Source organism: Aedes aegypti, chromosome 1 (assembly GCF_002204515.2).
Source record: "Aedes aegypti strain LVP_AGWG chromosome 1, AaegL5.0 Primary Assembly, whole genome shotgun sequence".
NCBI classification, from domain to species: Eukaryota; Metazoa; Arthropoda; class Insecta; order Diptera; family Culicidae; genus Aedes; species Aedes aegypti.
The window spans coordinates 56,559,293-56,587,176 of record NC_035107.1 but is presented as its reverse complement, the minus strand read 5'-3'; the positions used below and the strand labels follow the sequence as shown (position 1 = coordinate 56,587,176).

Genomic DNA, 27,884 nt, shown 5'->3' with positions numbered 1-27,884 from the left:
CGCGCGACATGTTTGATCCTGCCCTCATCGCTCGCCCCCGCAGGAGCAAGTGTCAAGGTCGAAGGATCAAACACTACTCTATTTATTTCTATATTATTGAGTATTCCACAAAGTAGAATTTTTGCACCACCTTACTCTATAAGATGAAATTCTTTCATCTCCACGAAACAACGCAAGAACTCGCATGATCAAAACAAGAACTTCTTCAGCGCCAAATAAATAGCAATCGCAACCAGCAATGCCAACAGCACCAACAAACAGCAAGTAACATCGAAGCAGAACCACTTCCTGCCGCCAACTTTCCGGTAATAGTGGTGGGCCTCTTTAATGTCCGCGGCCGCCGTGGCCACATGCTCGGCCGCATCCTGAACTTTGGTTTCCGCCAGATTAAGCATACTGCCGTGCTCCATCACCAGGGTTGAGAACAGCACAAACAGATCCCGCATTTCGACGAGCGTTCGCTCCAGCACATGCAGCTCCTGGTGGCGTTCCTCGACGGCTTGGAGCGTTTCGGATGCGTTTTCCTCGACGATGGCGATTCTGGTACAATCTGAGGGATGAATCTGTTCATCTAGCGAGTGGCGTCGAGACGGTTGATGATCGGCATCTACGTCGTCGTGGTTTGGTTTCGAGACGTCGCACTGTGATTGCGAGGTTAGGGTTTGGTGCGATGATGCTGCTGGAAAGACAAAGGAGTCAGATGCCTGAGTTAAATGTGTCCTATAAGTTATCAATCAATCAAGATATCTGGACGTCAGTGCACAGCGTACCCTCGTGCTGTGCGTACAAAAATTCTTTCTGCTCTCGGAAGTTTTCAAAAACTACCTAAAGCAAACAGTACTCAGTGCTTCCTTTTTCAAAGTATCGATCCTTGTTTGAGCCCATGCCTTTGGTTTTTCGTTGGACCCGTTAGTGAAAGCTAGCGGTGGTAATCCTTCTTGGACACCGTCTTTGAAAAGTACATCTACCTGCTAAAATCTCAACTCGATTAGTGAAAGTCAAGGTTTAGTGCAACGAACGAAAGTTGACTGTACATCGAAATGGCCAATCCGTTCGATGCTTTGGCCAAATTTTCAGAACATCAAATCGAAGCGGCCTCTAACCCAGGCTCTTTGATTCAAATGAGAAAATGAAGGGTGCCGCCAATCGTGGTCAGTTGTTCCAAATTTGGGGGATTTAGGCAGCAGATCTTGTACTCCATTAGGGGAATCAAGATTTCCTTTCAAATCGCAAAGAAAGGAGACTGCCCAGTCCTGTCCTGTGTTCTGTGAATGAAGATACCAAAATGTTTGTATGCGCAAATTGCGGAGGCAACCATAAGTCTAATTTTTGGGATTGCCCTTCGTGCAAACGAATCATTGAGGCTCGTTCCAAGTGGATGAACGGCAACGCAACTTCTTGAACAGAAAGAAAACTTCAACTTTTTCCGTCATTCAAAACCAAAATGAAACTTTGGGAGTGGTGCACAATCACCTATTAGTAATAACATTCTTTTCCTATAGAAATATTGATAACCGAAGTAATTTTTAATGATTAATTATCATATAATATTATATATTTGTATGTACAGACTCGTCGACTTATTGGTATGTAAAGTAAGCCAAAATAATATAGAGTTCTGTTTGATCCTTCGACCTTGACACTTGCTTTTCCCGGGGCAAGCGACGAGGGCAGGATCAAACATGTCGCGCGTCGGTCTCGTAAGTGAAAAAGTGGCGTGATCGGTGAGTTCGGTTGAAGAAAGTGAAAAAGTGCCGCGATCGGTTAGTTCTGTTTGATCTTTCGACCTTGACACTTGCTTTTCCCGGGGCAAGCGACGAGGGCAGGATCAAACATGTCGCGCGTCGGTCTCGTAAGTGAAAAAGTGGCGTGATCGATGAGTTCGGTTGAAGCACGGTGTACTATATTTAAGAAGGTGATATATTCCGAAAACTGACAGCTACTTGACGACGTCATTCCTATCCACCTCGAACAAATTTTCAAAAATAATGATCTAGTGATCCGGATGGTATATGGTACGATAGGAGTGACGTCACATGTTTTCAACCAAACTTGATGTTTACATCAGTGAAGAGCCTGCCTTGTTAATTTTTTATGCCGTGGGTTGAAGAAAGTGAAAAAGTGCCGCGATCGGTTAGTTCTGTTTGATCCTTCGACCTTGACGCTTGCTCCTGGGCAGTGCGTCAAGAAAGCCCGAACAGTTTTTTTTTTTTTTTATTCTTTTTGGGTCGCGCGCTTATTTTTTTTTTTTCCTGAGTGCTTTTTTATAGCCGAGTAAACGAGTGAAGCCGAAAGTGGATTGTGGCTGCTCAGTCAAGGATAACGGATCAATTGGTGAGCTCGTTTCATGCTACTATTTCTAATCTATAAAATATGTATGACTGCACATTCAATCGTTACAATGGTGGGATGTAAATATGATTTTTCAACAAACTATGGATGGTTCGTCACTGTGAGTGTCGACACAAACTCTGATTCATGATTTATTTATGTTTAACATTTTTTTTTTTTTTCAGAACACCTCTTATATACCTTTATTTTTGTAATTAAAAAAACTTTGAATGGTTCGACACTACAAGTGTAGACTTGCGAAAGGTTCACTTTATTCAACAAACTTTGGATGGTTCGCCACTGTAAGTGTCGGCATAAGAATAAGAGTGATGTCCCAATCGAGTTTTTTGTTTCTTTTCAAATGAGTAAAATATAATAACACATGCTTTCGTCCTGACAGCTGTAGGAATGTTACATTTAGGTATTTGTTCAACAAACTTTGAATGGTTCGTCACCTCAAGTGTCGGCATAATTTTCCTCTACATAGAAATTGTTCATATCAAATGAAAATATATTTACGTATAAGCATGTATATATCTCACAAATCATTGTTTATCATGGTCTAATCGCTTATCAAAGTGAATCCTATGACCCAACGATCCTCCCCATTAACAAACATCCCTCCCAGTAACCTTTGTGGAGATGCAGAGGCAAACACGGTCTCCAAAAAGCAAAGGTTACACACTAACATTCCTTCCCCCAATCCCACCTGACTGCAAGGACGTGGCCGGCGCCGTTATTGACCCTATATAAATAGAGGCACTGAATTATGCACACTGAAGAAGATTATGGCCAATCCCAGCCGAACTTCTAGTTGATTCTTTGTGCATTTTCACTGACTTCGGTCAATCACGGAATAGCAACCATTGATATGTGTAGTCAGTCTAAGCTAAGCTAAGCTAAGCTAAGCATTCAAAACCAAAATGAAACTTTGGGTGTTTCTGTTGAAACACGGCTTGATATATATGCTTTCATAGCTGCCTATTTGCCTTTTCAATGCTCTGGACAGCAAGTTAATTTGCTCCAAACTGACTTGCGAAAATTTACTCGCAATAAGTCAACATGTTTTGTCATTGTCAACTTTAATGCCAAACATTGGACATGGAATAATTCGCGAAGCAATTCCGACGGCAGAATTTTATTTGATGAGTGCTCTTCAGGATATGTCTCAATTCAATACCCTGATAGTCCACCTTGTTGTTCCTCTTATAGAAACCCTTTTAAGATTGATTTGATCTTAATCGACTCTAGTCACTTTTGTAGCCTACTGGTTTCACACGCTGATTGTGATTCTGATCATGTCCCTGTTACATTTCAAATATCACATGGAGTGATTCTCTATAGGATTGAGCTCCACTTTCAATTATTTACAAGCTGACTGAAATAAATATTAAACACATATCGATAGTAATCTTGATGTTATCAGTTCTTCGCAAACAAAACTTGATATGCAATACCAAAATTAGAAGTTACATTCGAATCCGTGATTGAAGACGATGATCTTAAACTCATGATCCGTCTTAAAAACGTGAGGAGAAGTCAATTTCAACGTCTGGAAGAATCCCTGGAGGAATTCCCAAAAGAATTACTGGAGAAACTTCTCGATGAATCTCTGAAGGTACTCCTGAAGAAATTCTTGGAAGATCTCCTGGAGAAATTCCTGAAGGATTTCCTGATGGAACTCCTGGAGGAATTCGTGAATAAACTCCTTGAAGAATTCCTCTAGGAGTTTTTTAAGGAACTCCTCCAGGAGTTCCTTCAGGAATTTCTCCAGGAGATCCTTCAAGAATTCCTCCAGAAAGAATTTCTGAAGGAACTCCTGGAGAAATTGCTCAAAGAAAGCCTGGAGGAATTCCTCCCGGAGTTCCTTCAGGAGTTTTTTTTTGCAGAAATTCCTCCAGGAGTTTTTTTTCAGCAATTCCTTCAGGAATTCCTTCAGGAAGTCTTCCAGGAGATTCTTCGGGTATTCCTCCAGGAATTTCTTCACGAATACTTTTAGCAGTTCATTACAGAACTACCCCAGGAATACCTTCCTGGAGTTCCTTCAGGAATTCTTCCAAGATTCCCCTTCAGGGATTCCTCCTTAATGAGAAATTCCCTTCATGGATTCCTCCTGGAGTTTTTAAGGGATTCCTTCAGTAGCATTCCTCTAAATATTGCTCCAGGAGTTCCTCCATGGATTCCTCCAGGATTTCTTCCGGGGATACTACCACGAGTTCTTTAAGGAGTTCCCCAGGAGTTTCCCCAGGAGTCGGCCTTCTGATTCCCCAGGAGTACCCCCAAGAGTTCCTCGAGAGATTCCTAAGGAGTTCCTTCTGGTATTTTGTCGTGGATTTTTTTACGAACTCCTCCAGGGATTCTCTCAGGAGTTTCTTTTATGGATTTATAATGGATTCTTCCATAAGTTCTTGCAGAAATTCATCCTGGAGTTTCTTCAGGAATAATTCCAGGAGTTCCTTCAGGAATACCTCCAGGAGCTCCGTCAGGGTTTCCTACTACACGCAAAAAAAATTGTGCGGTAAAAACTACCATTTAAGGGGGTAAACTTAAGCGCTCGCACCGACACTTTTCAGCAGACCAGAAATGCGCTGTATTTTACCATGTCTGTTGTCGAAATCAGATTGTTGCAAATTATTTCTGTCAAACGTATCAGTAATGTGGTGAGATGTACCGTAAACATAATAAATTGGTCTGAAATTCCATGATAGTTTCAAGAATGGGCGTAGTCAGCTAAAATAGTAATTGTTACCACAGATTTTTTTTCGCGTGTAACATTCTTTCAAGGGTTCCTTCCTTCATCCAGGAGCTTCTTTAGGTATATCACCAGGTTTTCCTTAATGGATTCCTCCAAGGGTTGCTTCAGGGTTTTTTCCAGGATTTTCTTCAGGGAATCCCTAGGAGTTCTTTCAGGAATTCCACCGAAAGATCCACAAGGAATAATTTGGGCTACCTTTTTAGGAATTCCTTCAAGAATTCTTCCAGGAAATCCTGAAGGAATCCCTGAAGAAAATCCCGTAGGAATTCATGAAGAAATCCTTTAGTGAATTAAGCAGGTTGGCAGACATTTCTGAGGAAATTTCCAGAAAAATCATTGGAGGTATTATTGGAAGAATTTCTCTAGGAATCCGTGGATGAATGCTTTGAGGAATCACTTCAGCATTTCTGAAATATCCTGGAGGAGGAAACCTCTGGAGAGAATGCCGTAAGCGTTCCGAATAAATTCCTGTACAAATCCTTGAAGTCTTGGAGGGCTTCCAGCGACCATAAAAGCATTCATCCAGACATTCCGTAAGTTATTTTTCAGGGAACTTCCCTAAGTAGTTGTCTAAGAAATCGTTCAGATTACTCTTCAAGAATTTCTGTAAGCTATCCTGGATGATTTCTTGATGGAAGTCCTGGAGGAAATCCTGAAGAACACCCCGAAGAAAACTCTTGCATTCCAGAAGGAAAATTTGGAGGAATTCCTGATCAAACTCCTGAACCAATTCCTGGAGGATCTCCTGGAGGAATTCCTGAAGAAATTACTGGATAAATTCCTGAAGGAATTCCTAAAAAAAACTCCTGGAAGAATTCTTGAAAGAACTTCTAGAGGAGTTCCTGTAGGAACTTCTGGAGCAAGGATGTCCTGGAAAAATTTCTGATAGAACTCCGTGAGTAATTCCTCATGGAGAAATCCCTGGAGAAATCTCTCAAGGAATTTGTAAAGATACTCGTCGAGGAATCTTTTAAGGAACTCCAAAAGGAATTCTTGAAGAAACTCCTGAAATTCTGAAGAAATCTTCAGGGAATTCTGCAGAAGTTTTTATTCAGGAAATCATCCACAAGTCCAGGAATCCCTCCATTGTTTTTTTATTCAGAGGATCCTCCTGGAGTTTTTGAGGGATTTTTTCTGGCGTTCCTCCTGAGATTCCTCAAGAGCTTTCAGGTATTCAAGTATTCTGCCACATATATCATCAGGAAATCCTTCAAGATATCATACAGGAATATCTGGAGAAGTTTCTGAAGAACAACTTAGAAGAATTCCTTAACATATTGCGTAATGTCTGGATGAATGAATGAGACCGTCCAATCCTGGGTGCACTGCTTCGATACGGGCTAATGGCCAACGAACGGGGTGTTGAAATTCGTCGACAACTACTACCAATCTTCCGGGCTGGATTTCGTGGTTGGGCTGGCATACTCGAGTATCCCTCTGAAGCTCTTGTAGATATTCAGTCCTCCATTGATGCCAGAAGCGTTGATACATTTGCTGCAATTTTTGATGGTGATGCAAACGTGAAACATGAATATTGGTGACATCTGAACTGGGTACAGCATGCAGGGTCGACCCAATAATGAAGTGTGCAGGTGTGAGGATAGTGAAATCGTTCGGATCCTCAGTCATTGGAACGAGAGGTCGTGAATTCATAGCGGCTTCTATTTCTGTTAGAATGGTTGATAGATCCTCGTATGACAACTTGGAGTTCCCTAGTTGGCGATAAAGATGCTTTTTTGCCACCTTGATGGCGGCCTCCCAAAGTCCACCGAAGTGGGGGGCTTTCGGTGGATTTAAATGCCAGACAATTTCTTCCTCCGTGCAGAACCTTGTTATGTGATCAACTTAGGTTTCATTGGTGAGCATTTTGTAAAGCTCGTGTAGCTCGTTTTTTGCCCCAATAAAATTTTTCCCGTTGTCGGAATGCAAGTGACTCGGACGTCCACGGCGAGCTACAAAACGTCGAAGGGCGGAGATGAAAGCTGATGTAGAGAGGTCGCCTACCAGCTCTATATGAACCGCTTTTGTTGTGAAACACACGAACAAGCAAATGTAGGCCTTCGTAGGAGACGCACGCTTGTGAATGGGCCTTAAATATACTGGCCCAGCATAATCCACTTCGGTGATGGAAAACGGTTTGTTCACGGTGATTCTCTGAGATGGAAGCTGTCCTATCTGTTGGTTAGCCGGAACGGGATTGGCTCGGGCGCATTGAAAGCAGTTTCTGATTATGCTTCGCACAAGTCGTCGTCCGTTTATCGGCCAGTACTCCTCACGCATGACCGACAACGTCACGTGGCCGCCACCGTGAATAAGTTTGTAGTGGTAGAATTTGGCAATCAGCTGGGCTAGAGGATGGAAGCTAGGGAGCAGGACTGGGTGCTTGGATAGGTATGGCTGTTCCGAGAGTTTTAACCGCCCCCCCACTCTGAGAACCCCCTCTGTGTCAACAAATGGAGCCAGCAATCTGACTGGAGATTTCTTGGGAAGCGGACGCCCTTGCTGAAGTTCTCGCAGTTCTTCTTGAAAACAATCGGCTTGGGCCAGTCGAACCAGAGTAGTTTTGGCTTGAATAAGTTGCTCGACCGACAGTGGCTGGAATTTGGCAAGGCTTGTAGTGCTTGGTTGAGTTCTAGACTTGGACCGTACGTTTTGGACGAACTTCTGGCACAGAGCGACGACTCTTGATAGGCGATTGAACGAGGAGTATCTTGAGAAGATTGGGTTATACGACGGCAAAATTCGTGCGAAAGAAACTACAACTCTCCTGCGTTCTTCATCGGCATCGGGAACTTCTGTTTCATTACATCGTGGCCAGTTTTCCCTCGAAAGCTGCAACCAATTCGGACCTTGTTTCCATAAAGTACTCTCCACAAACTCTCCAATATCCATACCTCTGGAAACGAGGTCTGCCGGGTTTTGAAGGCCAGAAACGTGACTCCAATGGGATCCATGGGTTAATGTTTGCACTTCAGACACGCGATTAGCAACAAAGGTTTTCCACGAACTGGGGGGAGATCTAAGCCACTGTAGGGTCACCGTTGAGTCGGACCAGAAAAAGGATTTATCGATGTTCATCTGCAGGGCTTCTACAACTCGGGAATGCAGCTGTGCAGCGATAACGGCGGCGCATAATTCAAGTTTGGTAATGGACAGCCTCTGCAAAGGAGCGACTCGGGATTTAGCTGCCAAAAGCTGAACACGAATATTTCCTTCGGCGTCTACACTGCGAGCGTAAACGCAGGCCCCGTAGGCGGACTCGGAAGCGTCTGCAAACGAGTGTAATTGGATTGTGGAGTTTGGTTGAAAGGCGTATCGATCGATACGGAACTTGGACAGAAGAGGAAGTTGGTCGTACAGCTTGTCCCATTCCCGTCTAATCTCACTTGGAACCTCCTCATCCCAGGAACACTCAATCACCCATAACTTCTGAATGAGCATTTTTCCCTTAACGACGACTGGTGCTATCAACCGTAGCGGGTCGAATAACTGGGAAATTCTGGATAGGATCACTCGTTTTGTTGCCGTTTGATCACGCTGGTTTCCATGAAAGTCAAACAGAAATTGGTCGGACTCAGGTTCCCACGTGATGCCAGGGGTTTTCACAGTTTCTCCAGGGTCAAATCGGTATGTTGACTGGGTTCCAATCTGGTCAGCAGGGAGTCCTTGCAACACTTCTAGTTTATTTGAGATCCACTTCCTCAACGGAAATCCACAGCAGCTCGACATAGAAGGACTTTTTTAAAACAGGAGCAGCGAGAGGATACGCATGTCCTTCATCGTTGGCTAGCTGCTGCAGTGCTCGAGTAGCTAGGAAAGAAGACGGTGCAAGACCGTATGTGACGGTGAGGAGCTCGTATGACTGGAGAGGTTTGGTGGGTTTGAAGCGGTACTTGATTTTCTGCAGAGGCGGTGTCCTTCGGGTGTACCAGAACCTGACGGTACATTTTTTCAACATCTGCTGCCATGGCTACTGGAAATTTGCGGTTTCGGATGACAAGATCTAGCAACTCGTCCTGCACGGTCGGCCCTACACAAAGAGCCTGGTTTAAGGAGAATCCGGATGAGGTTTTGCTGGAACCGTCGAAGACAACCCGGGTTTTGGTGGTAGTACTGGACTCTTTAATGACCGGGTGATGAGGAAGAAAGCATTCTACGAATCCGGGGGCAGTACCATTGGGAATAGGCTTCATGTAGTCGAGCGATAAGTATTCCGCCATGAATTTATAGTACTCTAACTTCAACTTGGGATCTTTGGACAATCTGCGCTCAATCAACTCAAAACGGCGAATGTCCGCCGCCTCGGAATCTCCAATCATTTCTGCAAAATTTGGCTGCTTGGGCAACTCAACAATATATCTGCCATCGGCGTTACGGGAAACGGTGGACTGGAACAACTCCTCGCATGCCTTTTCCTCCACTGACAAGGCAGATCGAGTTCCAACCTGCTCTATCTTCCAAAATCGTTCCATGCTTTGTTCTAGAGGGGAAAAGGAAGTGGCAACAGTTTTGTAGCAGACGGATTCTTGGTTAGCAGCGAGATTGGTGCCGTAAGCAACTATCCAACCGAAAACGCTGTCAATTAAGTCTGGAAGTCCTTCGGACAACTTGATTCGCGCTGCTGTTGGGAAACAGTCGAAGAAGTGCTGAGCTCCGATCACTAAATCGATCTTGCTGGAGCGGTTGAAGTTAGGATCGGCAAGCGAAATGTCGTTCGGGAGTTTCCAATCGTCTACTGGAATGTCCTCTGCAGGAAGGTTGGATATCATCCGTTTGAGAACTAGGAACGTTACATCTTTGGATCTTCTCCCCTTTCCCCTTACGGGAAAGGACACTGGTTCTAACCGAATTGGTGGCATGATCTGGTTTTTCGCCAATTCCGTCGATGATAACATTCACTTTAGTGCGTTTTAGTTTTAAAAGTTGGGCCAGTCGGTCCGATATCAAGTTGGGTTGCGAAGCGCTGTCCAGTAGGGCTCTGGCAAAGTGTTCTTTCCCGTAGACGTCGACGATACGGACCAAGACTGTCAGCATAAAGACCGTTGGCTGAGGATTTCGAAGCACACTGTTGCATTGAATAACGGTAGGTTCCACTACTTTTGTCACCATCTGCATCGAGACTCTCGATTGCGCTCTGGACGACGACGTTGGATGTTGGTTTGTCCGTTGGTTGGACTGTGAAACTGCCGGGTAACCTTCGCTATTCGTTTTGGTGTTACTAGGAAGCTGGCCTGGGTGGAGAAGGGAGTGGTGGTGTTTTTTGCAAACTCGACACGTGAAATTGGAAGGGCAGTCACGTGCGTAATGGTCTTGGTGGAAGCAATTAAGGCAAAACCTTTTGGAATTAACCGTGCGAAGGCGCTCAACAAGGGTCATCTTTTCAAAAGTTGGGCACTTCACCAACGGATGCGCCTGATCACATGCATGGCATTTTGAGGCGGAATTCTCAGTGGTAAAATACGAAGACGTTTTAATGGGCATCTGTCTGCGATGGTTTCCATTGGGAACCACTGGTGGAGTCGAGGGAGAGGAGGAATGGTTGACTGAAACCGAGTCGAGAACTCGGATCCGCTTTTCCAAAAATTCCACAAGGCACGTATAGGACTGGTCGTTGACGGTTTCTGCGTGGTCCTCCCACGCGCGAATCGTGTCATCGTGCAGCCGCATGCACAATAGATACTCTAACAGGGTGCTCCACGCCGGGGTTGGTTCTCCTAACTGCTGCAAGATTTTGATGTGTCTTTGGAACCCATCTACAGTTGAATGAAGAGTAGCGGCCGTCTCCTTCTTCATCCGAGGAATGTTCAACAGGTCCTGCAGGTGGCGCTTTTTAAGCAAATACTCGTTGGAATAACGAGTGACCAGCGCCTGCCATGCTAGAGGATAGTTGGCGGCACTGATGCCAATAGTTTCGATGACCTGCGTGGGTTCTCCCTTCACCGCACTACGGAGATAGTGGAACTTCTGGATCGGAGGAAGGTCCTGATTGTCATGGATCAATGCCTTGAAGGTGTCGAAGAAGGTCAACCACTGCATATAATCACCGTCAAACTCTGGTATGGAAATTGTTGGCAACTTCAAACCGGTCAAGGTGGACACAGCGCGCGGAGGGGGTTCAAAATGAGCGGGGGCGGTAGAATTGATTTCAGCCTGGCTTTTATTCGGAAAAGCCTGGGTTCAAAGGAGGCTCGATATTGTAGGTTCAAAGCCTTACCTTCGTTGGTCTCCTCTAGATCCTCCAAGGCCGTCTGCACCTCCTCCAGCGATTGCTACAGCAGGTCAAGGCTGTCCAGTCGTATTTGTACCTCAAGCCCATCCCGTTCGGCGACGTAGTCCTCGACGAACCGTTCAGTGCGACTCAGCGACGCGATTAGCGTTGTCCTTCGCGTCATCAGTTGTTCTCGGGTACGAGCCTCACCCATCGTTGCTCGCGGTGACGTCGAAGAGTGAAGTTGGAGTGGAGAATACCTGCCGATATGGAAGACCAGGTAGACCCGGACACACGAAAATGAAATGCTTGGAAGGTTACAGTCGCCTCTCCACATCTCGATATCTAAGGGACCATCGAGATACGGAGAGATCGAGACAAAGAACAAATTTTTGATGAATACTAGATTAAAAAACACTCCGTTGCCAAGAAAGTAATACACAAACAAACGTCATTTTGCACTCCTAATTTGTTTTGAATCCCAAAACTTTGGTCTAGTAACCTTCGATATTGGTCATATCGACATACGGAGAGAAAATTGAGAACGAAAAATCATCAGAAACACATCGAGATATGGAGATATCGAGATAAGGAGGATATCGAGATAAGGAGAGTGAAAATGTATGCAGACTGAAGGGACTTATGAAATCATCGACATAGGGAGAGATATCGAGATGTAGAACATCGAGATGTGGAGAGTCGACTGTACTAACCTGAACCAAGGGTTGAATATGCCTTGTATTTTATTCAAAACTGGAACGCAGGAACAATCTCTGCCTACACGGCATTAGGGGTGATTGTCTAACGAGGAATTGTCTTTGTCGTTTGGAAAAATTGGCTTTCGTTGCACGGATGGGTCTGCGGATGGGGGCGATACCAATCGTCTCACGATCAATATTCGCAAACTTTCGTTGGTTGGGTTGGGATGCTCAGACTTCCTTCACTGTGTAGCTGCACCACACTATGCAATAGGTTGACAATAGAGCGCTGCATATGACGAGCCTAACCTCACTTATTTGACAGCTGCTGGTCCTGTTGTTTACGTTTCGGACTTAGTCGTTTTTTCCATCATTTTTTCATCTTCGAATTTCTATCACCAGCATGCTGATGGTGACGATTTTCCACGGTAGGAAGATAGAATAATACGATCCGTGGGTATCTGCAGTGGATTTGACCTCTCCTCGCAGCAAACTTTCACGAAATTAAGAATGATTCGAAAAAAGTACTAAGTCCAAACTGTAAACAACAGGACCAGTACTTGTCAAAATTGATGCGTGACGTCACAGTGCAGTGGAGTATAGGATCTCTTCAATGGGTTGGATGGCGTCCTTTGGAGACAGTGGTGACGTCAGTGTTCAACTGGAATGGCGTCGAACAAAGACACTTCGATCCGGCGGGAAGCCACGCTTGGAAGATGGCGACAGCGGCGAGGCCCACGATCCTGGTCACGGCACCAGAAATTTATGTTGGGGCAGGTCGTGGCTCAACTGAATCTATACTTCCTTAGCCGCAGCAGGGACCATTTGGGAAACACTGGTCCTATCTCAGTCGTCGGTCGATGAACGTAAGGCAGTACACGCAGGACAGTTGATGGTCGCCACTCCAGGGTTTTATGGGCAAATTAGAACGACTCAATCCAAAAACTGCGGCCACTGGTGTGATACGTCTCACAAAATGGTTAAACTTCAGCGAAATGACTTCACTAGTAACTTTTATTAATATTAATACCGGAAATCTACGTACAACGTGCAAAGAACTTTATTTCTCCCAACAAACGATCTAATCGTGTCAACGTGTGGCGGATAACTGATTATCTCGGACATACAATCGTGTCCAGCAACCGAAGATGTGGTTTGATGAGAAAAAAGAGATGAGCGAGATTTATACATTAGTACTAGCTATAGGTGTTGGGGTTTTTTTTAGAACTGCAGAAGTATCTATAAAGATTCCTTTAGAGATTTCTCCAAGAGTTTGTTTCAAAAATTCCTTTAGGAGTTCTTGCAGATTTCTACACTAATTCCTCCTTGTTTTTTTTTCAGTACTCAAGGAGTACCTCCAGGAATTTCTCAAATAATTCCTCTAGGATTTTCTCTAAGAATTTCTCTGGAAGTTTGTTCTCTTATGGTTGTTCTGGAAAGTTTTTGAAATATTGATAAAATCTCTGAGAGAAAACTCATAATGAAGAAATATTGTAGGTTGCTTTGAAATATGGATTTTCGGTGCACTTCGTTGATCGCACCTTTTTCGATGCTCGGAGGCGGTTGCCGTTAATTATCTAACAAATCCATTAAAAAATAACAAACTTATTCAATCGAACTAATGAAAAAGATTGGAAAACTGGCAACCTTGTTCGTCCTTTAGTGGTGGTGGAAGATCAAAAACAAAAACAAAACAGTGAAATACAAAGGCAAAATTGGTAGCATGTGGCTTTTCATGACATTTCTCTTCGTCAAAATGCTGCCAGATTGCAAGGTTGCACTGTGCCGTCACTCTCCTAAGTGTCACACTTTCAAAGTGTGTAGTTCGATTTGGTGTGAACGGTGTGATTAAATGCTTAATTTAGTTTAACCAAAATAGGATCATAGTGTTTTCTAACACAGAACAACTAGACATGAGAAATGAATGTAATGTTTGGAATGACACTAATAAAAGAATTTTAAAAATTGATAAATAATATATATCTGGTCGTCCTCACCACATTGATCGCGCTTCCTGACCGCCTGCTCGTAACTCCGAACCAATGCATGGAACATCCAGTACGCCTCAATGTAGGCAGCTTTGACACATTCAAATTGCTTGCTCCGCACCAGATCAACCAAATTGTCGTTTTCACTCGGACTCGATTCTCCATCATCATCAGCTTTCTGCAGATTCAGTTTCTCCAAATCCGCCTCCACTCGTTTGACGGCACTGAAAATCTTATGACACAGGGTTGCATTATCGCCCAGCTTCTTACTGGCCTTGATGGAACCGCTTCCGGAAAGCTCCGCCTCGATGGCCTGGATGTTCTGCTGCAAATCAACGATCCAACGGAAGATTTCCGAGAACTGAAATTTTTGAACAGTTGAAAGGCCGTTGATGTTACATATAGATAAAAGTGCACTTACCTGACCGAGATCCTGGATAATCTGCTTCTGGTTGAGCAACGTCCTGAACTCATGCTGCTGGGCAAGCGTCTCGACAGATTCCGCAATCTCTCGTCTCTAAATCAACATCAATTTGGTACGATTACAATTTTTTGGAGATAATAGTGATCAATTGCCGACTTACCGTTAGCAGGGAATTTAAGCGATCCCGAATCATTTCGTTAAAAAGTGCGCGCTCGCGCCACAAGTGCCCTTTGAACTGGTATGCCGGCCACAACCGACTGAACTATGTGAACCATATGTGGTCGAATATTTGGAAGCATGATACATTTCCGCGAAGATAAACTAAACAAAAAATCGAACCCAACTGGACGGGCCGGCTGGCGGTCTGATATCGTCTTGAGTGTTCTATATTTATCTTGATCTCGGTTTCCCATTGGCTCATGAGTAATTAGCTCGAAGTGAGAGTGTGATTCTTGTTCTGGTAGAATGTGTTGATAACATAAGCCTTTCAACGAGTGTGATTGTCGAACATGGAGTTTCGGAGTTTTGTTTTTGATTCGTTTTCCGGAAATAGATGATCTTGGTTTTTTTTTGAATCTACTAAAATGTTAAAGAGATTTCTGGAATTCCTTAGGTGGCAAGTAGAGGATCGATGGTTGGGTAACTAGGGGTATGTTGCCTATGAGGGGCAAAATCAGAGTAGTCATTTATCTTGCCCCTGATTTTCGAGCATACGGCTCATATGCTGCAAGTGCTAGTTTTCATTAATTAATCATACCGCATAAAATTGTCGTATTGATTGTGCAAATTCTGCTAGAAAACCATTCGCCACAAAACATTTGTCAGAATGTAGCATTCACCAGAATTGTTTTTTTTTTCGATTTTTATCAAATAATATATGATGAGTTGTAACTAAATAAATAAAAAAATATGGTGAAACATCCAGAAATCCAATAGATGGCTGTCATCTATTCGACTTTATAATTTAGTTTAAGGCCGTTATCCACAGAATATATTAAAACAATTTTTTATCAAATGGTAACCCGGGGCAAGCGAGAATACGGGGTAAGTTAGACCAAATGTCATAAGTACTCTATATCTTTTTATATGGGGAAAGTGTACCAGTTATGGCTATAGTGCTTCCCTAGATTCATTTGATCAAACTACTAAAACACACAGAATGATAACATTTGAAAATAATCAAATTATCGCATATGGCGAAATAGGGAACCATTATGTTCATAACTGGTACACCTATCCTTGGTAGCGGAATTTGGGGCAAGTGTGCCATAGGGGCAAGTGTGCCACCCCTGATTTTTATAAAAACTTCAAACTATATTTTTTATTTGAGCTTAACAGCGCAATATTGAACAACAGGCACGAAAGTTAATCACCTTGTCGTAGTCCCAGGTGGGATCCAAACTAACTGGAGTGTTCGCCTGAAACCTTCACACAGTTTTGCATTGTTGAAGTTGATGCGACTGAGAACCCCAGCATGCCATGACTTTTTAAATGTATTTTTGAATTGCAATAAATTGAGTTGGTTCTAATTTGACCGTCAAGCAAACCAGTTGTTTTATTGCTTTCGGTCCGACCTACGGCCACATCCCATAGTTTATGGGTCATTTAGTAGAAAGTTCGAGAGAGTATTCGAGAAGAAAAATTTTCACCCCGTAATCAAGATTTTTCCACGTTCCCGGTATGGATGGAAGCATGGTCGGCCTGGAGAAATTGAAGAGCGGCGGCTACGAATGCTGGCAATTCAAGATGGAGATGCTGTTGGTGCGCGAAAATCTGTGGAAATACGTTGCGGAGGCCGCCCCAGAACCTCTGACGGACGCGTGGCAGGAAGGAGACGCCAAAGCACGGGGCACCATCGTTTTGCTCGTTGACGACAGCCAACACCCGCTGATCCGGAACTGCAAGACCGCCAAGGAGACCTGGGAAGCGTTGCGGAACCATCACCAGAAAACGACGATGTGCACCCGCGTGTCGTACTTGAAAAAGCTGTGCAAAGCTGAGTACGCCGACGACGGGGACATGGAGGGCCATCTTTTCCACATGGAGGAGCTGTTCGCGAGTCTCGTGAATGCTGGACAAGACCTGGAACCTAGCCTGAAGGTAGCGATGGTGCTGAAGAGCATACCCGAGCCGTTCCAATGAGGAGCTCATCATGGAGCTGGTGAAACGGAAGCTGTTGGATGAAGCCCAAAAGCGAGCCGAAAAAAGCCATCCAGGTGAGTCCATTCTGCGTGCTGGTGGAGACAAAAAGTCCATTGTCTGCCACAATTGCAACAAGCCCGGGCATATGAAGCGAGAGTGCCCAGCATCAAAAGCCGGAGCCAACCAGTAGCGGTGCTTAGGGTTGTCGCAAATTAATCGATTATTTCGATTAATCGATTAATCGACTCACTAATCGATTAATTTTTCATCGATAACTGGCTCACTCAACAATCGAGATAATCGATTAACTGACGTCGATTATTTGTCGATTTTTGCCAAAATAATGTCCAATTCCAACTACGATGAGGTTTCCTGTAAAATATTCTACAGAATTTCCGTCATTCACTTTTGAAAAGATCCTATCTCCACTTTCAGTGTTTTCATGGTCTTCCCAAAGTATCTCTTGAGATTCTCGCTTAATTTTTAAAGAATGTTTACAATGAATACATAAAAATATCTCATAGTTTTTTTTGCCTTCTTCGTTCATCGGGGTAATTTTTGGCCATTGGAATTGAAAACAGATAGGGCAAGTGTACCAGTTATGGCTATAGTGGGTCTCTATTTGGCCATAAGTGTTTTCTCGAAATCTTTCACATTTTGAATATTTCTGAATGTTTTAACATCAAGATTCATTCGATATCATACTACTAAACACACAGAATGATTGAAAATTAAAAAATAATCGAATTATCACGTATGGCGAAATAGGGAACCAATATGTCCATAACTGGAACACCTACCCTAGTTCTGAAATTTCCTTACTTTTCCTAACTTAAAAAACGAAAATAACAATGCTGCAGACATCTTTCAGTGACCTCGGGGAGTGGTGCTACTATTAACGCTCTAAGAATCAATTTTTGAAACGAGCTCAGTTTTTTTCGCTCTAATAAAACGGTATCAGACCGTAGAACAGAATTCCAGAAGTTCCTACAGTAATACCGCTTTCATAAATTCTCCCAAGACTCGTCCAGGCATTTCGCAAAAAACAAAACAAAAAATACTGTCGAATAAGTTACCAGCAATTCCCAAAAAAAGTCAAAATATTACTGTGTCACTTCCTTCTAGGATTCCTATGGAACACTCTACAAGAAAACCCTCATGAATCCGTACATGACGTCCTCTATGTGCACTTGCAGTATTTAGCCTAAGAATCCTTACAGAAAATCCTCTAAGAATTCCATCAGATTCCTCCTGAATGTTTCTAGCAATTGTTCAAGGGATTCCCCCAAAAAATCCTGCAAGAATTCCTTCAGAAATTCATCCAGGCGTTACTAAGAGATTTCTTCAGCGATTTCAACCAGGGTGTCTAACAAAAACTTTTTCAGGGATTTATTGGAGAAATTCTTTGAAAAAAATCCAGGAGAAAAAACTGACAATTCCATGAGGAATTTTCAGATGTATCAATGTAATATATGAGTTTTACAGGCATTCTTCAGAGAATTTCAGGAATAATTCTTGGTTTGTAATTTTATTTACAGGGGAATATATTATAGAACAATAGATAATATATATCAATAGAACATATATATTTACAGGGGAATATATTGTAGAACAATAGATAATATATATAATAGAACAATAGAAATATATTATTATATTAAATAGTAATAATAGTATTTTTAACATTTTTTGGCCGGACGGTGACTTGTGACTCAACAGTACTCAGTAATTCGCTGCTTTCACCAAAACTTTTCAGAAAATTCTTATCAAAACAAACTTATTGGACAGATCCAGCTACTCCAGTTCAGTCCTAATAATGATTTTACGAAAAAAAAATCACGTTGAAATAATTATCATTTGTTCAAACAAAATTGTATAAGAAGTATGGAGAAAGAAAAAAAGAAAAAAAAGAAAGAGAGAGATGAAATGTACTTAGATTTTCTGAAAAAGGTCATTTTGTTCGCCATTTGTGGACAACAACACAGTCAGCACTAGTCATGTTGATACTCAAGATTTTCTTGTATTACCAAAGATATAAGTACTTAAAATAAATTCATCTGGATATTCTATCAGAATCTTTGCTTTTCTGTATTGTTTCCTAAACATTCCTTTCAAATTCTCTCGATTTTTGTAACAAAAATTTACTTTATTTTCTCACCTTTCTTTATATTATATATTATAGATGTATATACAATGTATTTTATATACAGAAAAATGCAATGGTGTTTGTATGTCTCGCAAGGCTGGTAGCAGGTCTATTTTTAGAGACTGTCCCTAAAGTCCCTATGTCAATTGGGAAATTTAGGATAAGCTTCAGGTATTCTTCTTGTGATATCTTGTGATAGCTTCAGGTATTGATCTTATGATATAGCAAAATATACGCAAGAAATTTATCTAAAAAATATCCCCGAAATTCTTTCAACGATTTATTAACAATATTTAGATGACTTTCCCCTTAAATTTACTCCTGTAATTCATTGAGCACTCCAAAATCCAATACTAGTATCTCCTGAAATTTCCATGAATATTACTTTGCAAATTTTCTCAGAAACGATTTTACTAAATCTTCCACTGGATTTCTCAGTAGTTACTTTCAAAATTTCTACAAGAGTTCTTCTAAGAAAATCCACAAAGGTTTAAACTTAAATTTCAAAAGAAAAAGTGGGATTCGTGGCCATGCGGTTAGTGTCATCAATCGTTTAGGCGTATCGTGAATGCAACGAAGCTTGGGTACGATTCCCGCTCCAGTCTGTCAAACGGAAAAATCATCACTGGGTTACTGAATATTTCATGTTGTTTTTTATTTTCTTTATGTTAGCGATCGTTCAGTTTGTACAGCCTTGCTAGGGACGATGTAAACTGTCATAAATTTACAATACTACACAATATTTCTACATTATTTCTGTTATTTTTCCAGACATTTTGATTTGAATTTCTAAAAAAAATCCTAGGGATTGCTCCATAAATATATCCAGAGACTCAAACAAAAACTCGAATCCTTTCAAAACTGCTGTAGGAATTCCTCTATTAATATCTCCATAAATTTCTCTTGGTATTTTTCCAGCATGTTATCCAAAGATTACTTCTGCTAATCTTCAAAATATTTCTCTAACGATTTCTTGTACAAACTCTTCATTCTCTAGAATTTTGTCTACACCAATTACAACACCAATACAACAGCAATTATTGAAAACACAAATTTCTTCCGGAATTTTGTCTGATTACTTAGAATTTACGAAAGTTTTATCATAGGTTACTTTAGATTTTTCTTGAGATTTACCCCCAAATTCAAATTAATTAACTCATTACGCGTGGTAAAGATGGACAAATTATGGGTGAAATTATGAAAAAAAATCCACGTGCTCGGCGTGGATTTTTTTTTCACCCATAATTTGTCCATCTTAACTACGCGTAATGAGTTAATTAATTTAATAACCATGCGGATTGGATTACCGAACAGCTCAATATAAGCGTCAATCCCCAGATTCATTTCAAAAAATAATCTTATAATTTCCGGTTTTGTGTCTTTTCAGGAAAGAAATTTTGAGTTCCACTCCTGTACCAGTTCTGGTCAAGAATTGACATGAGAATGGGTCAACGGATTTGCATTTTTTTTTTCACTGATGCATTTGTACAGGACTCCGACGCGTTCGTGCGAGGGAAAATTCCATAAACTTTATAGATAATAATTTGTAGTATAAGTGCCCATAAACGCGTAGTATGCCGGGATAACTAGGATGTAATGTAAAAGAAAACAAACGAATAGAATAATAGATAAAATTCTATTAATCTTTGCCGTTTTCCTTCTTGCCGAATTGTGAAAAAAGTATTCCAGGAGGTAGAAAATACTCTAGTTACCTAAACAGAGCTTATCTGAAAAAAAAACTGAATATCGCCGAAGTTGGCTAAAAATTCTCAAATAAATCTAAAAATTTCAGTAGATATTTAAAGTTCTTGAAATATGATCTCATCTCAAGTTCATTCGAAAATAGTGGCGTAACTGGAGTTTTGGGGGCCCGGTGCCGATATATATTCGAGAGCCCTCGAATAGATGTTAGCTAAATTTGCCTTTTATTAACATACTGCAATATTTTTAAAAATCATCACCCATACGAGAGCGTAGCCAGAATTTACTCCAGGAAGTAGTTTTTGATGCAATTGAAGAATATATATGAAGCAATTACTTCATAAGTTTATAATATGTTTCTGTTTAAATGGTTCTTCTTGGATCTATTCTTGAATAACTTTCAAAAGACGCCCAAAACAATATTTCGCTATTACGGTATTTGGTAAAATGCTTACGGTTGTTCCTAGTTAAACTCTTTGAAGACTCGTTAACAAAAAGTTTAGAAGAATTTGTAGCAAAATATTTGAAGAAATCTCTGGACGTATTCCTGAAATTCTAGTATTGCGGAAATCATCGATTTTTTTTTGTCGGGGTTTTCGATGTAGATCAAGGAGGCAATCAAGTTAAAAATGTTTGATTTTATTATTGATATTATTTTATGGTGAGTTTCCAGCGAAACCTAAAGAGATACGTCCAAAAAATACATGAAATATACCTTGAAATAAAAACATGCAGAGATTCTTCTGAAGTAAATATATTTTCCTGGAAGCCGTCAAAATGCCTTTAAATTTTGTTTTTTTTAAGATACTCCTTATCAAAGAAGACTTAGATGAAATCTCGCGAGAATATTTAAAAGAATTTCTAAATAAAATGGTGGAATCACTGAGGAGTTTCTGCAGAAATCACTGCTTTTATCACTCACTCGTTGTAGCAATGGACGAATCCAAGAAGGGCTGTAAATTTTCGGAATCCATGTGGCAATTTCATTAAAAATACTATAATAAATGGATATTTATATGAGAACGCCTGGGAGATCATTACTAGCAATATTATAGTTGGTTTACGCCCAAAGACATTTTTTCAAGAAACACTAGAAAATTCCTAGTGTCCAGAATGTTCGGTACAGTTTCTACATGAAAGTGCAGCAAAAAGTTCCCTGAATTTGATGCTGATGTTGATTCTAAAGAAATTCAGTTTGAATTTCTGCTAAAACTCCTGAAAGAAGTCAAAAATGAATTCTTGGTAAGATTTTCCCTTTTTCAACGAAACCTTGAATAAATCTCTGGAAAATGTTGGTGAAGCTCACGGAATTATTTCATAGAAAAAAAAGCAGGTGTTTTTTTAAAGAAATCTTCTTCTTCTTCTTGGCATAACGTCCTCACTGGGACAGAGCCTGCTCCTCAGCTTAGTGTTCTTATGAGCACTTCGACAGTTATTAACTGAGAGCTTTATTTGCCAAAGTTGCCATTTTCGCATTTGTATATCGTGTGGCAGGTACGATTATACTATATGCCCAGGGAAGTCAAGGAAATTTCCATAACGAAAAGATCCTGGACCGACCGGGAATCGAACCCAGACACCTTCAGCATGGCTTTGCTTTGTAGCCGTGGACTCTAACCACTCGGCTAAGGAAGGCCCCTTTAAAGAAATAATGAATTATTTAAAGTCACCCGCGAATAATGAATAATGAAATTCGATCAAATTATTCTCCAGGAATTAGGGAAGCAAAACAAAAACTATAAAGCTCCGGGTTCATGTATGTTTTGCACAAATGGGTCAGTCATCTCCATTATAGAAATCATGAAACAAATGGGAGATGGAGGGATTTGCTTAAGAATTATTAATATAAGCCATAGGTTCAACGAAGTATTATACTAATAACATACTGAAATTAATCCTAATTTGAAAAAAAAAATATAAAAAAATAATTTGAAAAAATTTGCTAAGTCATATATTTTATCTTCATGCTTTGAAAATTTGATTAGTTTTATTAAATGTTAGAAGAAATTTTACGTGCACGTCGATTCGTATTTACAAGGATTTACCTATTGGGAACAATTCTCAAAACTGTTTTTCAATTAAGTTTCGGGCAAGTTGAAACGGCTTAGGCTACATGAAATGTAAAATTTTGTAATAATGAAATAAGATTTAAGGAACGAAAGACTTGCTAACACTTATTGCCATCATGTTCAAAACTTAGTATTTCATATTTCCCCACTCGTTTTCACTTACTCATGTGTACCTTATAGCAGTAAAAACTCATATATACAGAAGAAATGTCGATTAATTCGATTAATCGAGAAATACTGTTCGATTAATCGTTATCGATAATCGGCTTCCTTGGGCTGTAATCGATTATCAACTAATCGATTAATTGGGATTTTGCGACAACCCTAGCGGCGCTAGCCAGAGCCACGTGTCGAAGAAAAAATCCAAATCGATAGCGACGGTTGGCATGGTAACGGGGATTTCCATCACGCTGGCCGATGGAAACGAGACGTAAATGACAGGTGTCGATTCTGGGCGCCTGTTTTGCCAAGACGAACAAGGTAAGCAGCAAGAGGTACTCCTGTCCGAAGTGTTCTATGTTCCAGATTTGGAGTCGAACCTGATCTCGATCGGAAGATTGGTCGCCAAGGGAGCCGAGGTGATTTTCTTCAATTGCCGTCGTTGCATTATCCAACGTGACGGTGCTGTCGCAGCGGTTGCGAAAAAAAGTTGGTGGGCTATACCAGCTGGCTAGCAAACTGCGTGATATGGTGGCGTCACACCATAATAAGGATTGCATCCATCATTGGCACCGAAAATTAGGCCATCGTGATCCTGATGCGACACATCGAGCGGTGCTTGATGATTTGGCGACTGGCGTGAGCATTCAGAAATGTGGCGTGTTCCAGACATGCAAGCTCGGCTGTCATTTCCGAGAAAGGATCATCGTCAATCTGCGAAGGTGCTGGACATCATCCACACGGACATCTGTGGACCGATGAATACCAGGTCGCCGGGTGGTTCGCGGTACTTCCTCGCGATGATTGATGACCATAGCCGGTACACCGTTGTGTATTTCCTGAAGAAGAAGTCGGAAGCTGCGGATGTAATAGAAGATTACGTGAGTATGATCAAGAATCGTTTTGGAAGATGTCCGACCGTTATTCGTTCCGACCAGGGAGACGAATACAAATCGAAGCGTTTAGGACGGTTCTACCGAGAAAATGGAATCGCTACACTGAGCTGAATCTCCAGCTAGATTATATGTGTAGCGCACATATATTTTTGCAATCAAGCTTCGCATTTGAACTGTATTAATTCTGCACATGAAAGTAAATGTTACGTAACCGTTAGCTCTTAATTGCATCACTTTTATAAACTAAATGCGATTGCATGTGATTTCAATAAATCACGCCAATATATTTAACTTGCGACAAAATGTTTATTTTTCCTCATTTCTCTAAATAAAAAATAATTTGTAAACTAAATAGACACTTTATATCGTTTATTACACTCAAACGCATGTTTATTTACACTCCAAGGAAAACATCTGGGTGGTTTTCAAAGGTTTTCAGCAGCAAGTTCGTGGCCTGTGAGTAAAATGAGCAGCTTTAGCAAAGACGAAATTTGTCTCTGGCTGTAAAGTTGATGGGATAGCCTTAATTTCTGCCGGAGTACGGGTAGCGCTACATAATGCTAGAACTTGCGCTAGCATTCATTCGGAATCGGCTCAAACTTCCTTTAAGCGTGGCACTGATTTCACTGTAATCCATGTCGTCCACCGTCGCAGAATTTGAATCTGGTGCAGTCAGATTCAGAATCTCTGGAATAAAAGAAATGGCTAATTCGTCAATGAGTTATTTTTTAAACATTTTCACTTATAGCACAGATATTATTATTATCTGTGCTTATAGAAACATACCTTACAGTCTAACCGCAGACAAATTTTAACGAAGGTCCACAATCCGTCGCGTCAATCGTTTGAAGAGAACATTTGAGAAACTTTCGCAAATCATGGCAAGATGATGCAGAAGACGACATGTTTTCTTCCCGTGACTCTACGAGTTTGTTTTCTAGAATTCAATTTGCACTACTAGGTTGTAACAATCTCGCCTTTAAAAAGTATTAGAACAAAAGTGAAGAATATGTGCATTGACATTTTATTTTATTGTTATCTAGTAAGATTTATATGCGACACATAAAATCAAATTCGAAGCAAAAAATCAGCATCTATCTGGTTTCTGCACATGAAATATAATGGAGATTTGATTTCAGTGTAGAGAGCGGCTGGGTATGCACCGGAGCAAAACGGAGTCGCGGAGAGGAAAAACCGGTCGATCGTTGCGATGGCTCGATGAATGCTGATCGAAAATGCTGCCATCGAGGTCCGTCGAGAGGACACCGTTCAAGCTGTGGTTTGGCAAGAAACCGGATTACGGACGATTGCACATTTTTGGGTGCACTGCGTTCGTTCACATTCCCAAAGAGAAGCGAAGCAAGTTGGCACCGAAGACGGAAAAGATGAATTTCGTTGGCAACTCGGACTGCCACAAGGCGTTTCGCTTCATCGATCAAGCAACGAAGAAAGTGGTCATCAGCCAGGATGTATGTTTCGTGGAGGTGGAAGACGACGTTGAGAACGATGATTCGACGTCGCGGTCACCGTCAGCGACGATGGTGGAGTACGAGTCAGTGCTTTCACAACCAGTTGTGGAAGATGAATCCGACGATGACGCGTCGGTTCAGGAGGAGTGCGAATCCAACTCCTCATACTATGATTCACCGTCTGAAGATGTGCTCGATAATGATGGCAACGAAGAAGAGAAGACGCCCCTCCGGCGTTCAAATCGAAACACGAAAGGCCAGCTGCCAGCTCGATTCCGGGAGACCACCGACATGGCGCGCAAGTTTGTGGCGGAACCGCGAAGTTTCTCTGAAGCAATCAACGGTCCAGAAGCAGCGCAGTGGCGTGCTGCTATGGATGATGAGATCAAGTCGTTGAAGATGCACGGTACCTGGAAGCTGGCGAATCTGCCTGCTGATCGCAAGCCAGTCGGCAGCAAGTGGATTTTCAAGCGCAAACTCGATGAGCACGGCAACGTTGCGCAGTACAAGGCTCGATCGGTTGCGCAAGGATTTTCCCAAAAGTTTGGCACGGATTTCGACGAGGTGTTTGCCCCGTGGTGCGGCAGGTAACGTTTAGGGCGTTGCTTACAATCGCCAGTGCGAAGAACATGATGGTGAAACATGCGGACGTCAAGACGGCCTACCTCCACGGTGATCTGGACAAAACGATTTACATGCGGCAACCGCCTGGCTACGAAGTAGGTGGTGGAGGCGCCGTATGTTTGCTACAGAAGAGTCTGTACGGTCTCAAGCAAGCGGGACACGTATGGAACCGGAAGCTGGATGGCGTGCTGAAGCAGTTAGGGTTTACACAATCAGCAAATAATCCGTGTTTCAACGTTCGGCAACGAGGCAAGCAGTTCACCTATCTCGTGGTATACGTGGACGACATGGTCATCGCTTGTCACACCGAGGAGGAGTACGCCGAACTGATGACAGCTTTAAACCATAGCTTCACAGTGATATCGTTGGGAGACATTCGGCATTTCTTGGGCATCCAAGTGCGACGAACCGGGAAGCAGTTTTCTCTGAACCAACGAGTTTACGAGTTTCAGAAGTTGCTGGAGCAGTTTGGGATGACTGAAGCGAAATCGTCGAAGATTCCTTTCGACCCTGCCCACCTGCAACAAAAGGAGGAGAATGAGAAATTGCCGAACAATCACCAGTACGCCAGCTTGATTGATGGTTTGTTGTACGTGGCAGTGAACACCCGACCGAACATCGCGGTCAGCGTATCGATTCTTGGACGATCGGAAGATTGGATGGAGGCAAAACGGATCCTCCGTTACCTCAAGCACACCCAAGACCACGAGCTTGTACTGGGACCAGGACGTTGTTCCAATGTTTCAACATTGGATATTCTATGTAACTCATTGGCACTATACCAGGGAGGAAGCTTCAGAATCTATTTCAAAATTTTATTTTGAATTCTCTACAGAGCTATCTTTCTGGTATTACAACAGGTGGTCCATATCGGTACAGCATACAACATGGCTGGCCTGAAAATCTGTTTGAATATCAAAAGCTTGTTCTTAAGACAAAGTTTTGATTTTCTATTAATAAGTGGATAGAGACTTTTTACATATTTGTTACATTTGGCTTGAATGCCCTCAATGTGATTTTTGAAAGTTAAATTATTATCTAGCATTAGCCCTAGATACTTAACTTCATCTGACCAATTCATTGGAACCCCTCTCATCGTGACAACATGTCTACTTGAAGGTTTCAAATAAACGGCTTTTGGTTTATGAGGGAATATTGTTAGTTGAGTTTTGGAAGCATTAGGAGAAATCTTTCGTTTTTGCTTTCGACTACAGATGACACGCAGGCTTCGTCCTTTGGCGGAGAGGTCTGTTTCATCCGCAAACAAGGATTTTTGACATCCCTGAGGTAACTCAGGTAAGTCAGATGTGAAAATATTGTGTAATATTGGTCCTAAAATGCTGCTTTGGGGAGCATCAGCTCTTACAGGTAGTCTTTCATATCTGGAGTTCTGATAATTATCCTGAAGTGTACGATTTGACAGATATTGACTATTCCACGAATTTTTAGATTCTTGAGAAATTAATCATGTGCGTGATACAATTTGCACACCCACTAACTTAGCAGGCGTATGGTTTTGAAGCTATTGACGTTTCAGAATAATTCAAACCAGTCAAATAAATTGCATGAAAGTTTTTTTAAGTAAAGTTTTTTTTTAAATTTTACGATCAAACCTTCATGCCAAACACTGTCGAATGGAATCCGAAATGTTCATTGACAAACATTGAATTTTCGTTGATGTGGACCTGAGAGAAAGGAGACAGCTCACTGACAGCTGGCGCGTTTTCTAGCCTTCTTTGACTTCTTTATTCAATTCTCGGGTAGTGCACAACGGTCAGATGAACTTATTTTGGTCAAAATGATATTTACTTCATGAAAAAGGATATGAATACAAAAAATCATTAGCTGTTAGCCAACATACAGCTATACTTACGTATTCTATTTTTTAAAATGTGTAATCATCGAAAAATACCTAGGAATTTTAATTATGTTTAGTTGAATTTTGACGCTTTTTCACGTACTGCCCTCCGAATGTGTTGGTTTTCCAGTGACAGTTGGTAAAAGGTTCCCTTGACTTTTGGGAGCTCGCAATCTAAGCCAGCTGTCTCCTCTCTTTCAGATGAGGACCATCATTCTTTTCAAAATGACCTGTTTAAAAAGTTTACTGATGGACGATAGCTGAAAGCATCTGCAAGATTTTAGTCCGGTTTTAAAATTGGTACAACCTTGTTATTTTACTTTTTGTCAAGAAATTTGTTAAAAAATATCAAACAAGAATGATAAGCCACTATCTGGAAGTTTCTTAATAAGAAGGTAAAAAAAACATCAACGCCA

General features: G+C 41.6%; 1 protein-coding gene across 1 annotated transcript; it reads right to left on the bottom strand.

Moving 5' to 3' along the window:
• Nucleotides 1–121: 121 nt before the first annotated feature.
• On the bottom strand, nt 122–14,958 carry LOC110674421 (syntaxin-1A-like). The gene is made up of 4 exons (XM_021838661.1): nt 14,565–14,958; nt 14,402–14,497; nt 13,990–14,341; nt 122–676 (listed from the first exon to the last, which is right to left on the bottom strand). Exons 1-4 carry the CDS (start codon nt 14,595–14,597, stop codon nt 189–191), a joined length of 969 nt encoding a protein of 322 aa, XP_021694353.1. The 5' UTR covers nt 14,598–14,958; the 3' UTR covers nt 122–188.
• Nucleotides 14,959–27,884: the final 12,926 nt, after the last annotated feature.

Excerpts from the sequence above, each read along its gene's own strand:
- LOC110674421 (XM_021838661.1), bottom strand. The coding sequence starts at position 14,597 with ATGATTCGGGATCGCTTAAATTCCCTGCTAACG. Across the intron at positions 14,498-14,564 it reads GCTTAAATTCCCTGCTAACG|AGACGAGAGATTGCGGAATC; the intron begins GTAAGTCGGCAA and ends ATGTTGATTTAG. Across the intron at positions 14,342-14,401 it reads TTATCCAGGATCTCGGTCAG|TTCTCGGAAATCTTCCGTTG; the intron begins GTAAGTGCACTT and ends CAAAAATTTCAG.